This window comes from Scyliorhinus torazame, chromosome 8 (genome assembly GCF_047496885.1).
Source record: "Scyliorhinus torazame isolate Kashiwa2021f chromosome 8, sScyTor2.1, whole genome shotgun sequence".
NCBI lineage: Eukaryota > Metazoa > Chordata > Chondrichthyes > Carcharhiniformes > Scyliorhinidae > Scyliorhinus > Scyliorhinus torazame.
Window position 1 is genome coordinate 103,650,372 of NC_092714.1, and position 14,606 is coordinate 103,664,977.

General features: G+C 45.3%; 1 protein-coding gene across 15 annotated transcripts in view; it reads right to left on the reverse strand.

Annotated features, from left to right (window-relative positions):
- Nucleotides 1-14,606, reverse strand: part of dmd (dystrophin) — a 3,042,490-nt gene that overhangs the window by 734,696 nt on the left and 2,293,188 nt on the right. For all 15 annotated transcript variants that reach the window (XM_072513983.1, XM_072513987.1, XM_072513978.1 and 12 more), the window contains one exon: nt 9,860-9,961. In XM_072513983.1, the coding sequence (XP_072370084.1) occupies nt 9,860-9,961 (102 nt within the window). The remainder of the gene's footprint in view (nt 1-9,859; nt 9,962-14,606) is intronic.

Sequence of the window (14,606 nt, forward strand, 5' to 3'; positions counted from 1 at the left end):
GTCTTTATTAAATAATTACAACAGTCATTTATATCGTGACTTTAACATCCTTGGATCATTTCAAGTTCTCAACAGTCAATGAAGGACCTTTGAAAGGTTTTTTCTATTGTAATAATAGGTTAACATGAAAAGTCAATTTATGTACAGCAAGATCCCACAAACAGCAAAGGGAAAAATGACCAGGTAATTTGTTTAATTTGGCGCTCGAGTGATAAACATCATCTTCCATTCTGCCATCCTACCAGTAGGATTGTAACAAGGCAAATTATTTGAATATCCTGAAGTAAAATATCTTAATATATGGGCGGCACGGTAGCATAGTGGTTAGCACGATTGCTTCACAGCACCAGAGACCCTGGTTCGATTCCTGGCTTGGGTCACTCTCTGTGCGGAGTCTGCACTTTCTCCCCGTGTCTGCATGTATTTCCTCTGGGTGCTCCATTTTCCTCCCACAAGTCTTGAAAGACGTGCTTGTTCAGTGAATTGGACATTCCTAATTCTCCCTCAGTGTACCCGAACAGGTGCTGTAGTGTGGCGACCAGGGGATTTTCACAGTAACCTCATTGCAGTGTTAATGTAAGCCTACATGTGACACTCATAAAAGTTATTATTATTATATACTTATAAACTCATTTTGTGAAGACTGCTTATTTTGAGGACAGTCCATTCATGGTACTTGAAACTACTGTTCTGGCTATGTCTGCTGATTAGCATAATCTGTAGCACAATAAACATCTCTTAAGGCTGACACCATGGTTTTTAAAGTTCAGTTATAATAATTGCAGGTGAAGACGGGCAGATGGTTTTGCATCACAATACTGCTAAATACAGAAATGAAGTTCCTTATTTAATGACTCAATGTTGTCATCAAGCCTGTATACCTGCTCTATAGCAGTGGGCATGCAGCAGCATTGAAACCATATTTTGTCACAGCAATTTTTTGTTCCAGTAATCATTTTTTTTTTCCATTAATGCATTTTGTCTGCTTCTTGCACTGATAATAATTAACGACTTCAAATTGTAAGTTGATAACGAATTTAACATTAATTATATTTTTGAAAAATGTTGTATCTAACATTTCTCTATTAATTTATGCAAATGAAATGAAACTTTTAATGCAGCTACACAAAAACTACAAGTATATTATCAGGTTATTTATTTCATTGCTGTGGGAGCTTGCTCTGTACCAATTAGCTGTCATATTTCATACATTAGAACAGCAAACACACTTCAGAAATACTCCATTGGTATGAAGCACTTTGAAAGGCTGTTAAAGACATAGATAAATCCATATTTTTCTTTGCTCTTTATTCAAACAGTAAATTCATCCTGCAGCCCTCATAAAACAAAAGTAAAACATAATGCTGCTTTAAAACAGGAGATTGATAAATGGCCCCACATAGCTGCTCAACAATAATAAAGAAAATAGGAGCAGCAGTAGGGCCATTTGGCCCCTCAAGCTTGCTCTGCCAATCAGTTAGATCATGGAGTATCTTCTGTCTCAAAGCCATTTTCCCACACTATCCCAACATCCCTCGATGTCTTTAATATCTAGAAATCCTTCAAATCTCTGCTTTGAACGTTCTCAATGACTGAGCCTTCTGCCCTCCGGGGCAGAGAATTTCAAAGATTAATAAAACTCTAAGTGAAGAAATTCCTCCTCATCTCAGTCCTAAATGGCCTACTTCTAATTCTGAGACTGTACTCCCTGGTTCTAGACAAACCATCCTTTCTGCGTCCCAGGTGAAACATCTTTTCTGCATATACCCTGTCGAGTCTGTAACAATTTTGCATGTTTCAATGAGACTGTCTCCTTCTTTGAAACTCTAGACGATACAGGTCAAATCTCATCAATCTTTTCTCATAGGACAATCTTGCCATCTCAAGGAATCTGTCTGATGGACCTTTATGGCAAGTACACCCCACCTTCTCTAAGGAGACCAAAACCTTAGGCAATACTCCAGGTATGGTCTCACCAAGGCTCTAAACAACTGTAGCACAACATCTTTACTCCTGTACTCAAATCCTCTTGCAATAAAGGTCATTGACCTCCCTAATTACTTGTTACAGTTTCATGTTAGCTTTCAGTGACTCATGAGCAAGAACACTCCAGCCTCTTAGGACATCAACGCTCCCGTATCTCTCAACATTTAAGAATACTCTGCATGTATGTGTTTCCTACCAAAGTGGATAACTTCACTTTTTCACATTATATTCCATCTGACATGTTCTTGTTCACTCACTTAGCCTGTACAAATCACCTTGAAGTCTCTTTGCATCCTTCTCGCAACTCACAGTTCCACCTAGTTTTATGGCATCAGCAAACCTGGAAATATTATATTTGGTCTCCACACACAAATCACTGATAAAGTTTATGAATAACTGGGGCCCAAGCAGTACTCCCTTACTTACAGCCTGCCAAACTGAGTGGCACATTTATTCCTACTCTCTGTTTTCTGTCCATTAACCAGTTCTTGTCCATGCCAGTAGATTATCGCCAATCTGATGCACTTTAATTTAATAATAATAATCTTTATTAGTGTCACAAGTAAGCTTACATTAACACTACAATGAAGTTACTATGAAAATCCCCTAGTCTCCACACTTCGGCACCTGCTCGGGTACACTGAAGGACTAACCTGTTGTTTGGAACCTAATCAAAAGCTTTTTGAAAATCCAAATCCACCAGATCCACTGTACATCCTCAAAAAACACCAAGGATGGTCTTCTCTCATTGTGAGATAAATTGCCATGATGGGTGTGGAAACGTGGAATGTTGCCCGCTGCAGCAGCTGGCAGGAAAACACGCCATATCATCTGGCCCCAACCTAATATGGTGCAGGCCTTGAAGGTACGTAATCTGCCGTCGTGTCCGAGTGCCATCTTGAAAAAGCATCCAACGTCACTGACCGATCATTGAAGAAAAAAAGTGGGCCACCTGAAAATAAAGATGAATCTCCGGGACCACTCTGAGACCAGAAGATGGACCTCCTGAGAATGAAGGTAGATGTCCAGGAATATTTTGAGGGTGGAAGATGGATCCCCTCCAAGATAACGGATCTGGAAGTTTCACCTGAATATGTGCCTCTGACCCACTGCTGTGATGTTCCAGGATACAGGGTTGTGGACGTCCTCCATTTTGAACTCCAGAGTGTGCCCCAGGCATTGTTCAGATGAGTCCTGACATTTGCACGCACGTGGTTCTAAACGTGTTTCACTCCGGTGCGTTTTCTCTCTGGTATCGTGGAAAATCTGGCGTAGGTGTAGGGATGAATTGGGCCTTCATCTGCATCCCGTTAATGGGATGCAAATGATGGTGATGCTGGCCTTGGGCAGGCTTTCTGACCAGCCATGGCGGGCACCAGAGAACGATCCCACTGTAAATTCAGGCTGGCACAAAACCGATTTCTGCACCGCCTGTCATATTTACCCCCCCATTTCCGCCATCTACCTGCCGGCGTGGGCTTGGGAGAATTCCACGACAAAGGTTTGTCAAACATGATTTTCCTTTCAGAAATCCATATTGACTCTGTCAAACCTTACAATAATTTTCGAAGTGTTCAGTTATTACATCCTTTATAATAGATTCTAGCATTTCCCTGTTTCTGATGTCAGGCTGAAAGGTTGATAGTTTCCTCTTTTCTCAATCCCTCCTTGCTTAAATAGTAGGGTTACATTTGCTACCTTCCAATCTGCAGGAACAGTTCCAAAATCTGAAAAATTTTGGAAGATGGTCACCAATTCAGCAACTATCTCTACAGCCACCTCTTTCTCCACTCTGAGATGCAAATCATCAGCTCCAGGGTACATATCAACTTGCAGTTCCACTAATTACTCCAGTACTACTTTTTTTCATTCCCACCAGACCCTTAATTCTCGCATGTTTCTGGGAGTTTGTTTTATGTATCTTCCTCTGTGAAGACAAGCACTAAAGTATTTGTTTAGGTTCTCTGCCATATCCTTATTCCCCATTGTTGGGGGTCGTTTAGCTCATGGTTCATGATACAGAGTGATGCCAACAGCGCGGCTTCAATTTTCATAGTGGTTGAGGTCATTCATGCAGGTCCCGCCTTCTTTTTAAATTGTTTTAAATTTTATTTCTTTTTTAAGTTTTTACAATTTAAAAAAAAAAAATTAAAATTACTTTTTTTGGTCCCGCCTTCTTAACCATGCCCCTCGTCTGATGTGTAGTGACCCTCAGGTTAAAATCACTACCAGTCAGCTCTATCTTAAAGGGGAAAGCAGCCTATGCTCCTCTGGGACTGTGGCGACATTTACTTTTTTAAAAAATGCATTTTATTACAAACATGTATCAAAACAGGTTACAGTGAATAAACACCCAGGGAAACATAATTCCCAACAATCAACTGTACAGTCTGAACAGATTTGTCCCCTTTTTCACCCCCCCCCCCCCGCCCCCACAACGAACAGCTCCCCAAACACGGTCACAAACCCCCCCACCTTTCCTCAAACTCCGCTGAAGAGCCCCTTAACTCATACTTTATCTTCTCTAATCGCAGGAAGACCCCCGGTGGCGATGCCGACTGCCACTCCAGCAAAATTCGTCACCGTGCAATCAGAGAGGCGAAGGCCAAGACATCGGCCTTCCTCCTCTCCATGAGCTCCGGCTTCTCTGAAACCCCAAATATCGCACCATAGGGTCCGGTCCACCTCCTCCTCCACTATCCTGGCTAAGACCACGAACACTCCCGCCCAGAATCCTCCCAATTTTTTGCAACCCCAAAACATGTGCGCATGATTCACTGGTCCCCACCCACACCTCTCACACTCATCTGCTACCCCCTGAAAGAACCCACTCATTCTCGCCTGAGTCATATGCACCCTGTGCACCACCTTAAACTGTATCAGGCTCATCCTTGCACAAGAGGAGGTCCCGTTTATCCTACGCAGTGCCTCACTCCATACTCCCCAATTGATCTCCCCTCCCAACTCCACTTCCCATTTCTCCTTGATTTTCACCACCCGTTCGCCTCCCTGCTCCCCCAGCCACTTGAATATATCCTCTATTCTGCGGCGACATTTACATTCACCATTGTCAATTCTCCTGTTTCTGGCTATAATGGGCCCACATTTGTCTTTGCTAATCTTTTCCTTTTTACATACACGTAGAAGTATTTACAGTCCATTTTATGTTTATCATTAGTTAACTCTCATTCTGTTTTATCTTTATCAGTTTCTTGGTCCTCCCTTGCTGAATTCTAAAAAGCTCTGAATCCTCAGGCTTCCCAACTTTACAAGCCTCTTCCTTTGATCTAACAGAATCTTTACCTTCTCTTGTCAACCACGGGTGGATCAGTTTTCCTGCTGGGTCTTTGTGCCTCAACGGAATGTATACTTGTTGTAAACGCTGTATTATTTCGCTGGCCAATGCCTGTCCATCATACCTTTTAATGTAGTTTCCGAATCTACCCAAGCTATCTTGTCCCTCATACCTTCATAGTTTGCTTTGTTTAGGTTTGATATGCAAGGGTCCCATGTTCGATTCCCAGCTTGGGTCACTGTCTGTGCGGAGTCTGGATGTTCTCCCCGTGTCTGCGTGGGTTTTCTCCGGGTGCCCTTAGTGTCCAAATTGCCCACAGTATTGGGTGGGTTACTGGGTTATGGAGATAGGGTGGAGGTGTGTGCTTAGGTAGGGTGATCTTTCCAAGAGACGGTGCAGACTTGATGGGCCGAATGGCCTCCTTCTGCACTGTAAATTCTGTGATCTATAAATTTCAGATTGAACTACATCACTTTAAACTTAATGTAAAATTCTGACATATAATGGTCACTATTCCCAAAAGGCTCCTTTACAACAATAATAATAATCGCTTATTGCATTATTAATCAGTCCTTTCTAATTGCACAATACTAGATTTAAAATGGCCATTTTCTTAATTGGTTCCTCAACAAACTGTTCTCGGAAACCATAGAACCATACAATTCCTACAGTGCCATTCGGCCCATCGAGTCTGCACTGACCCTCTGAAGGAGCATCCTACCTAGGTCCATTCCCCGTAACCCCATAACCCCACGTGAATTGCACATCTTTCAATACTAAGGTGCGATTTAGCATGGCCAATCCACCTGACCTGCACATCTTTGGACTGCGTGAGGAAACCGGTGCACCCTGAGGAAATCTACGCAGACACGGGGAGAAAGTGCAAATCCCACACAGACAGTGACCCAAGGCTGGAATTGAATCCAGGTCCCTGGCGCTGTGAGGCAGCAGCGCTGACCACTGTGCCACCGTGCGGCCCATCTTAAATACATTCCAGGAATTTGTCCTCCACAGCATTAGTGCTAAATCAGTTTGCCAAGATTGAAATCTGCCACGGTTACTGTATTGCCCATGTTACATACACATCTAATTTCCATAGATGTCCCGATACCAAACAACAGATAATCCGTAGATGTACCTGACAGGGCAATCCAATTTTCCATTTAATCTCCTGAGAGAATGATCTGTATAAAAAAGCTTTTGATTTCTATTCAAATGTAGCCGACTACTTCCAAACAGCATTTCTTTCCTGTCCCAACAGTATTTAAGCCATGGAGTACTTGATCCTCTTCAAGGTAGAATTGGACCTGTTTTCTAGCTGGAGCAGAGGTTGCATCATTCAATAGATACAGGTATTGTCCAACATTAATCAGGAACAGAGTAACCTCTTAGACTAATTTTGATCATCAAAGGGGGTCAGAGAAGAATTTTCCACAATCCCTCCTCCCCTTAATTGGTCCAGATTGTCTCCATGTCTCCAAACGATAACGTAGCTTTCAAATTAGGTGGACCATGCATCACTATTGTCTGTGATAGGTTGTGTGGATCAGATTATATTTTCCAGTCTGCCGTTATTTGTATCTTCTTCGCGCAGTCTGTGCAAAGCCCACTCCCAACCAGGTACTTATCCCGCTGCTTACTTAAAAAAGTCATTTGTGCCGCTTTTGCGATTTTTGCACCCCAATTATTCACTCACTTTTAGTTTAGTTTGTGTTTGGCATTTTACTGCAGGTTGTTGAAGGAAATAACAACTTTAGTTTTGTTAACGATTGAAAGAACACATAATTCTCCTAAATAAGAAAAACTGAACATTTTGTTTTATAAGCAAACAAACCTGCATTATTTGTGTTCCCCAGTTCATTTTCTCATTATGTACCTCATGGGAAAATATATTTATTAATCAATAGTTACCGGTTTTACTCCAACATTAAAGTATCTCTAAAGACTACATTGTGGGGGCGGGGATGATTTTCTCCATGTTTCTCAGAGGCAGGAAGTGGCCCGCCATTGGCCGGAATTGGGATCTTCTGGTCGCGCCGCTTGTCATAATATACACCAGTATATCATGGTGCAAACACACACTGATGGACACACAGTGGGACCAATCAATATACACAACACCACAGCCAATCACCAGTGAGAGCACACGCATTATAAAGACAGGGGGCATCAGAGTTCCCGCTCATTCGAGTAGCAGCTAGCTAGGAGCACAGAGCTCACAGCCTGCAACACAGACATTCACCATGTGCTGAGTGCACAAACTGGTTAGGACAAGGCAAAGGTCTTTAGTTAAAGCTAGTATCGTATTTACCCACAGTTCAAGTATGTTTAAATAGTTAACCTTTTAATAAAATAGTGTTGCACTACTTCAAGTGGTGGTGACCTGTATGTGATCCAGAACACCCAACACATCATGATACCAGGAGTGGTTGCATACTAGCACTTCTTAGACCCATATGCAAGTGATCTGCCTTCCGCCAGCATTCCGTCATCCTGCAACATGGACAACATCAGCCCGCGCCGCTGCTCCGCATCGCCGGCAACCTTGGGGCCAACTGGAAGATTTTCAAACAGCGCTTCCAGCTCTTCCTCGAAGCCACGGACAGGGAGGGCGCCTGGGACACCAGAAAGATTGCTCTTCTCCTCTCCACGGCCGGGGACCATGCCACCCACATTTTCAACTCTCTCACCTTTGCAGATGACGAAGACAAGACGAAGTTCAAGACGGTTCTCCTCAAATTTAACACTCACTGCAGCATAGAGGTGAATGAAAGTTTTGAGCGCTACGTGTTCCAGCAGCGTTTGCAGGGTAAGGACGAACCTTTCCAATCCATTCTAACGCACCTCCGCATCCTTGCGCAATCTTGCAGCTACAGGCCCACCTCCTACTCCATGATACGCGACCAGATCGTTTTTGGTGTTCAGTCGGACCCCCTATGTCAGCAGCTCCTCAAAGTAAAGCAACTCACCCTAGCAACCGCAATCGAGACCTGTGTCCTACATGAAAATGCCGCCAGTCGGTACTCCCATATACAAGCGGCTGAAACGGCGCGGCAATGTCCCCACGAGGCGGAACGGGTCCAAGTGATTGAGCACCTCCACGGCCTCAGCCAGGATGAGGGTGGCCATTTTGCGTGCTTTTCGCGGACTCCCGCGCTTGTATGCACCAAACGAGGGGCTGGCGACGTGGAGGAACGTAATGCGCAGGCGCGCACCACGCTTGACCGCACCGCGCATGCGCGGTGGAGCAGCGAACGTGCTGACGTCACGACGTGCGGCAACTGTGGCTCCGCCCATTTAAAGCGGCAATGCCCCGCAAAATCTCGACAATGCTTACGATGTGGAAGACTTGGCCACTATGCTGCCTGCTGTCGAGCAGCTCAGCCTTCCAATTCATATGCTTCAGCCAGCCTCGCAGGAATGTTCGGGCAATTCGACCCATGGTCACCGAGTCCGATTCCGACCTCCCGCACAGCAGTGACACCGACGACCCGAAGGCGCCATTTCGAGTCGGTGTCGTAACGAAAAACAGGCTGTCCCCGAAGCAAAGACACCAGCCGCTGTTGGTATACAGCATCGATCCAGACGATGAGTGGTGTGCCACCTGACGGTCAACCAGAATTCGTCACCCACCTCAGAGACTTAATTTGTGAACTTTGTGCACTAATGGACTCTCTGGTCTGTTCTGTTCTTCTGTTTAATCGTTCAAGTGCTTTGTGTATAGTGTTCATCTCGTTATTCGTGTGACACACTGTTTTTTCTGCACCAGGCACCTTCCCATGTAAATAGCTTAGTTTTATGTACATAGTCCTGTAAATATTTTGCACACATGTAGTCAGGAACATTCACCACACACTATTTATTGTCACACAGGCACATTTTTTTATATAAAAGGGGGGATGTCATAATATACACCAGTATATCATGGTGCAGACACACACTGATGGACACACAGTGGGACCAATCAACATACACAACACCACAGCCAATCACCAGTGAGAGCACACGCACTATAAAGACGGGGGCATCAGAGTTCCCGCTCATTCGAGTAGCAGCTAGCACAGAGCACAGAGCTCACAGCCTGCAACACAGACATTCACCATGTGCTGAGTGCATCAACTGGTTAGGACAAGGCAAAGGTCTTTAGTTAAAGCTAGTATCGTATTTACCCACAGTTCAAGTATGTTTAAATAGTTAACCTTTTAATAAAATAGTGCTGCACTACTTCAAGTGTTGGTGACCTGTATGTGATCCAGAACACCCAACACATCATCGCTGTCAATGGGATTTTCCATTGAACGCACCCATGCTGCCGGTAACCCGCTGAAGGTGTTTGCCATCGGTGGGACTGGAAGATTTCGCTGCCGAGAACGACTGGAAAATTCCCCCCAACATTTATGTTATTAAAGTATTGAATTCAAATTAAGTTTGAATTATTCATCTTTATTGCAGTTATTCTGATTGCGGTCTTATTGTTCTATCTTATTTGAGTTTATAAAATCTTGCTGTCCAATTAAAATAAATTATTGGAAGTTATTAAATCTCTAATACTAATCCATATATGGAAGCGAGTATTACCTTCAATGGTTGAGAGATGGGCTTTTCCTTACAGAAGTGCTGCACCTTGAGCAATATGCCTTCCACATCAGCCTGCTTGGCTAGTACTCCTTCTTCTGTCTCCTTAAAATAAAAATAGATTAAAAATATACATCATTCTGAAGTGATCAATAAAGCCATTTAAAGGTGTTGATTCTTTTACAGATCGCGGAAGACATTCCACACTAATTACGTCCCAACAACTTGCTTATGCCGATTTACTAACCAGTGCATGTGGAACTTTCTGATTCATGCACCTCTGCATAGGTATTGTCAACAAGTCATTCTCAAGTGGTCCTACCGGCGGGACCTTGGCGTTCACGCTGCGGGGGCGGCCTGGTGGGGGGGGGAATCAGACTCCGGGTGCAGCCTCCACAGTGGCCTGGCCCACGATCGGGGCCTACCGATCGGCAGGCTTATCCCGGTGGTGGTCTATGTTCCTCCGCGCCGGGTCCCTGTAGGTCTCCACCATGCTGCGTCGGGGCTGGCGTGGAGACGGCAACCCACGCGCATGCGCGAACTCGCGCCGACCGTGGCGCACATGCGCAAACTCGCACTGACCGTGGCGCACATGCGCGGACCTGCGCTGCCCATGCTGACGCCTGTATCGGCAGCTGGAGCAGTATGAGGCTCTCTAGTGCCGTGCTGGCCCCCTGTGCGACTCAGGACCCCTGAGGCCAGGTGACGCCATCATAAAACGCTCCGGCGTTTACTACAGCGTCACCACTTAGCTCCAGGATCAGAGAATCCCACCCTCTCCCTTTCAATTATGTACTTGATGATCTAGGTCTTTGGTTCTATTCAAAGAACAAAGAACAAAGAAATGTACAGCACAGGAACAGGCCCTTCGGCCCTCCAAGCCCGTGCCGACCATGCTGCCCGACTAAACTACAATCTTCTACACTTCCTGGGTCCGTATCCTTCTAGTCCCATCCTATTCATGTATTTGTCAAGATGCCCCTTAAATGTCACTACCGTCCCTGCTTCCACCACCTCCTCCGGTAGCGAGTTCCAGGCACCCACTACCCTCTGCGTAAAAGACTTGCCTCGTACATCTACTCTAAACCTTGCCCCTCTCACCTTAAACCTATGCCCCCTAGTAATTGACCCCTCTACCCTGGGGAAAAGCCTCTGACTATCCACTCTGTCTATGCCCCTCATTTTTTTGTATACCTCTATCAGGTCTCCCCTCAACCTCCTTCGTTCCAGTGAGAACAAACCGAGTTTATTCAACCGCTCCTCATAGCTAATGCCCTCCATACCAGGCAACATTCTGGTAAATCTCTTCTGCACCCTCTCTAAAGCCTCCACATCCTTCTGGTAGTGTGGCGACCAGAATTGAACACTATACTCCAAGTGTGGCCTAACTAAGGTTCTATACAGCTGCAACATGACTTGCCAATTCTTATACTCAATGCCCCGGCCAATGAAGGCAAGCATGCCGTATGCCTTCTTGACTACCTTTTCCACCTGTGTTGCCCCTTTCAATGACCTGTGGACCTGTACTCCTAGATCTCTTTGACTTTCAATACTCTTGAGGGTTCTACCATTCACTGTATATTCCCTACCTGCATTAGACCTTCCAAAATGCATTACCTCACATTTGTCCGGATTAAACTCCATCTGCCATCTCTTCGCCCAAGTCTCCAAACATTCTAAATCCTGCTGTATCCTCCTCCTTCATAACTAGTTTTTTTCCCATCACTGAATGATTTAATGAACTGCTTTTGTGCAAGTCTGTTTCAAATAAGCATTACTGTTGTCAGTGGATAGAAATTCTGTTCATCTTTAGTCTCTCTTGAGGCATGTTAATTTTATACCTATGTCCTCTACAGCTGTAGACACACTGCTGAATGAAACAATGTGCTTACATCTATATTATCCATGCTTCTCAGCATTTTAAGACCTGGATCAGTTTTGTGTTTCTGTCGCCTTTTCTCTCCTAAAAATAAATTAACTTCTGTGCGAATCTTTTCATAACTTAGGCTTAATGAAAATACTGTATCACATTGAGCCTGTCTGTCACCAGCCGATGCATAAAAAGACCTAAGATATCCATGATGATCTAGTCATCCATGATGCAGGAAATAGGCATATGTGTTAAGTATCTAAAATCACATAAAATGTGCCAAATATGAACCCACTAATGACATTTACATGAGGATGACATGTTTTGAATTATAACCAAATATTATTAAGACACATCTTTGATTTGGTTCATTAGCAAAAGCCTCACTGCGTCCTGGATTTTCTGCCCCCAATTGGGTTTGGCATCAAGAGAGAAAAATATCACGAGAAGGCCAGAAATATTTCATGTTGACATAAAATCAGGAAACAATTGTCTCCTCCTGCCATCAGTGGCGGGCCACATTTCCCGTTGTTGAACGGCAGGAACAATATTGTAATAAATTAATATATCATCAGGCCGTATGCTGGAATTTTATCCCCACCTCAAAACAGCGTGATGTCAGAATGCCAAGAAGCACGATTGGTGAGCAGTACTCCGAGAGGAGGTTGAAGGTGAGCACAGTGTGCAGGAGGTAGAAGGTTGTGCCGGCTTGATGCACCTGGGTGAAGGTTGTTTCCTGGTTTGCGAGCTGTGTGGTGGGTTGGCCTTTAAAAATGACACCCAGATATTCGATTCGCTGAATTGATTGTGGGGCGGGTAAATAGAGATCGCCTGTCAACAATGCATCATGAAACCTGCAATCTTTTTCTTCTAAGTGCTACACTATATGGCAGAAAAAGCCGTTATTGCCATCAGCGGGCTCAAGGTCTCTTTCTCCTCCCGACATCAGCCTTTGCCAATATCGGAGAAAATCTCGCCCAACGACTTTAGCTGAATGTGTATTAATCATTCTAAATCCTTTTGCATCTGTACCTTGCTAATGGATCAGTATGTCGTATTATCTTTTCCAAGTGCCTTAACATGCCAATAGCCACAGTAAAATTAGCTTAGCATTTTTTAGCTACTTTACATCATTGATTGGGATTCCTTTCACAATGCTATCTGACAACATGAACTCACGTCAACAGTAAATTTTGTAAGACAATTAGAAATTCCCTCTTCCAGATAGGATTGATGGATAACATCTTACTTTTGTTTGTTAATGTTTACATGGAAGATACATTTTGTCATTTCTGGTTTACTTCTGGTTATAGCATAGAGGATAACTGCAGCTGTTTTATCAATCACAATTCAAAGAGACTTTGGCTGAAGCTATATCAAAATGAAGAGGACCTTTTTCAACCTAAAGGAAAATCTTAATATGTGCTATTGATTGATTCAAAGTTCATCATTCTACTCAATTTAAAATCCGGTTTACAATCCTCCAGCTAATTCCATACCCCTTAATCTCCTTTAGTGATCTCCATGTGGTCACCTTGCCAAAGGCCTTCCTACTATCTGTGTAAGCAACATATGCTGCAAATTCCCCATCTGTCATGTGTGCTCCCCTTACAAACTATTCTATAAATATTGTCAAGCATGATTACCCCTTTTGAAAGCTATGCTGGCTACTTCTTTATTTCTGGATAAGGTGCTAATTTCATCCTAAAGACCAAGACAAATAAATCAAAATTAAATTTGTATTCAGGAAATTCAGTGACTGGAGTGGTGATTTGATTCTCTGGTCTGCATTTTGTGGAGACAGAGGAGCATTCCAGACTCGATGGGCAGAATCTTACCAGAGTTTGACTCAGACTGAAAACTGACATGTCACTCCCCAGTTGCACAGACCAGTTTTCTCTCCAGCTCTTGAGCCATTTTAAAGAAAACAAAGTGAGCCTGATAGAGCTGGTACCTGGCTCCGCAGAGATTGGTATGCCATCTTTAAAAGTAGCCCCAATCAGAACTGATACTGAACGGCCCCCAGTCCCCACCATGGAGGTATCGGGGGCTCTTTCTCACCCCCAGAGAAGCATTGGGGGTTCCCCCTAAACCGTCGCAGAGGAATCAGCGGTGTCCTCCCCCCCCACCCCAATGCTGATAATGAGATGTGATTTGCACAGTGACATGACTACCAGGTGTCTAGAGACATTGAGGTGTGAATAGCTATGTCAGAAACATTGATTGCCAAAGATCAGGGGCGTCATTCTCCGACCCCCCGCCCGGGTCGGAGAATCGCCGGGGGCTGGCGTGAATCCCGCCCCTGCCGGTTGCCGAAATCTCCGGCACCGGATATTCGGCAGGGGCGGGGATCGGGCCGTGCCAGTTGGCGGCCCCCCCGCTCGATTCTCCAGCCCGGATGGGCTGAAGTCCCGCCGATAAATTGCCTGTCCCGCCGGCGTGGGTTAAACCACCTTTTGAACGGCGGGACAAGGCGGCGTGGGCGGGCTCCGGGGTCCTGGGGGGGGCGCGGGGCGATCTGGCCCCGGGGGGTGCCCCCACGGTGGCCTGGCCCGCGATCGGGGCCCACCGATCCGCGGGCGGGCCTGTGCCGTGGGGGCACTCTTTCCCTTCCGCCTCCGCCACGGTCTCCACCTTGGCGGAGGCGGAAGAGACTCCCTCCACTGCGCATGCGTGGGAAACTGTCAGCGGCCGCTGACGCTCCCGCGCATGCGCCGCCCGGAGATGTCATTTCCGCGCTAGCTGGCGGGGCAACAAAGGCCGTTTCCGCCAGCTGGCGGGGCGGAAATTCCTCCGGCGCCGACCTAGCCCCTCAATGTTGGGGCTCAGCCCCCAAAGATGCGGAGCATTCCGCACCTTTGGGGCGGCGCGATGCCCGTC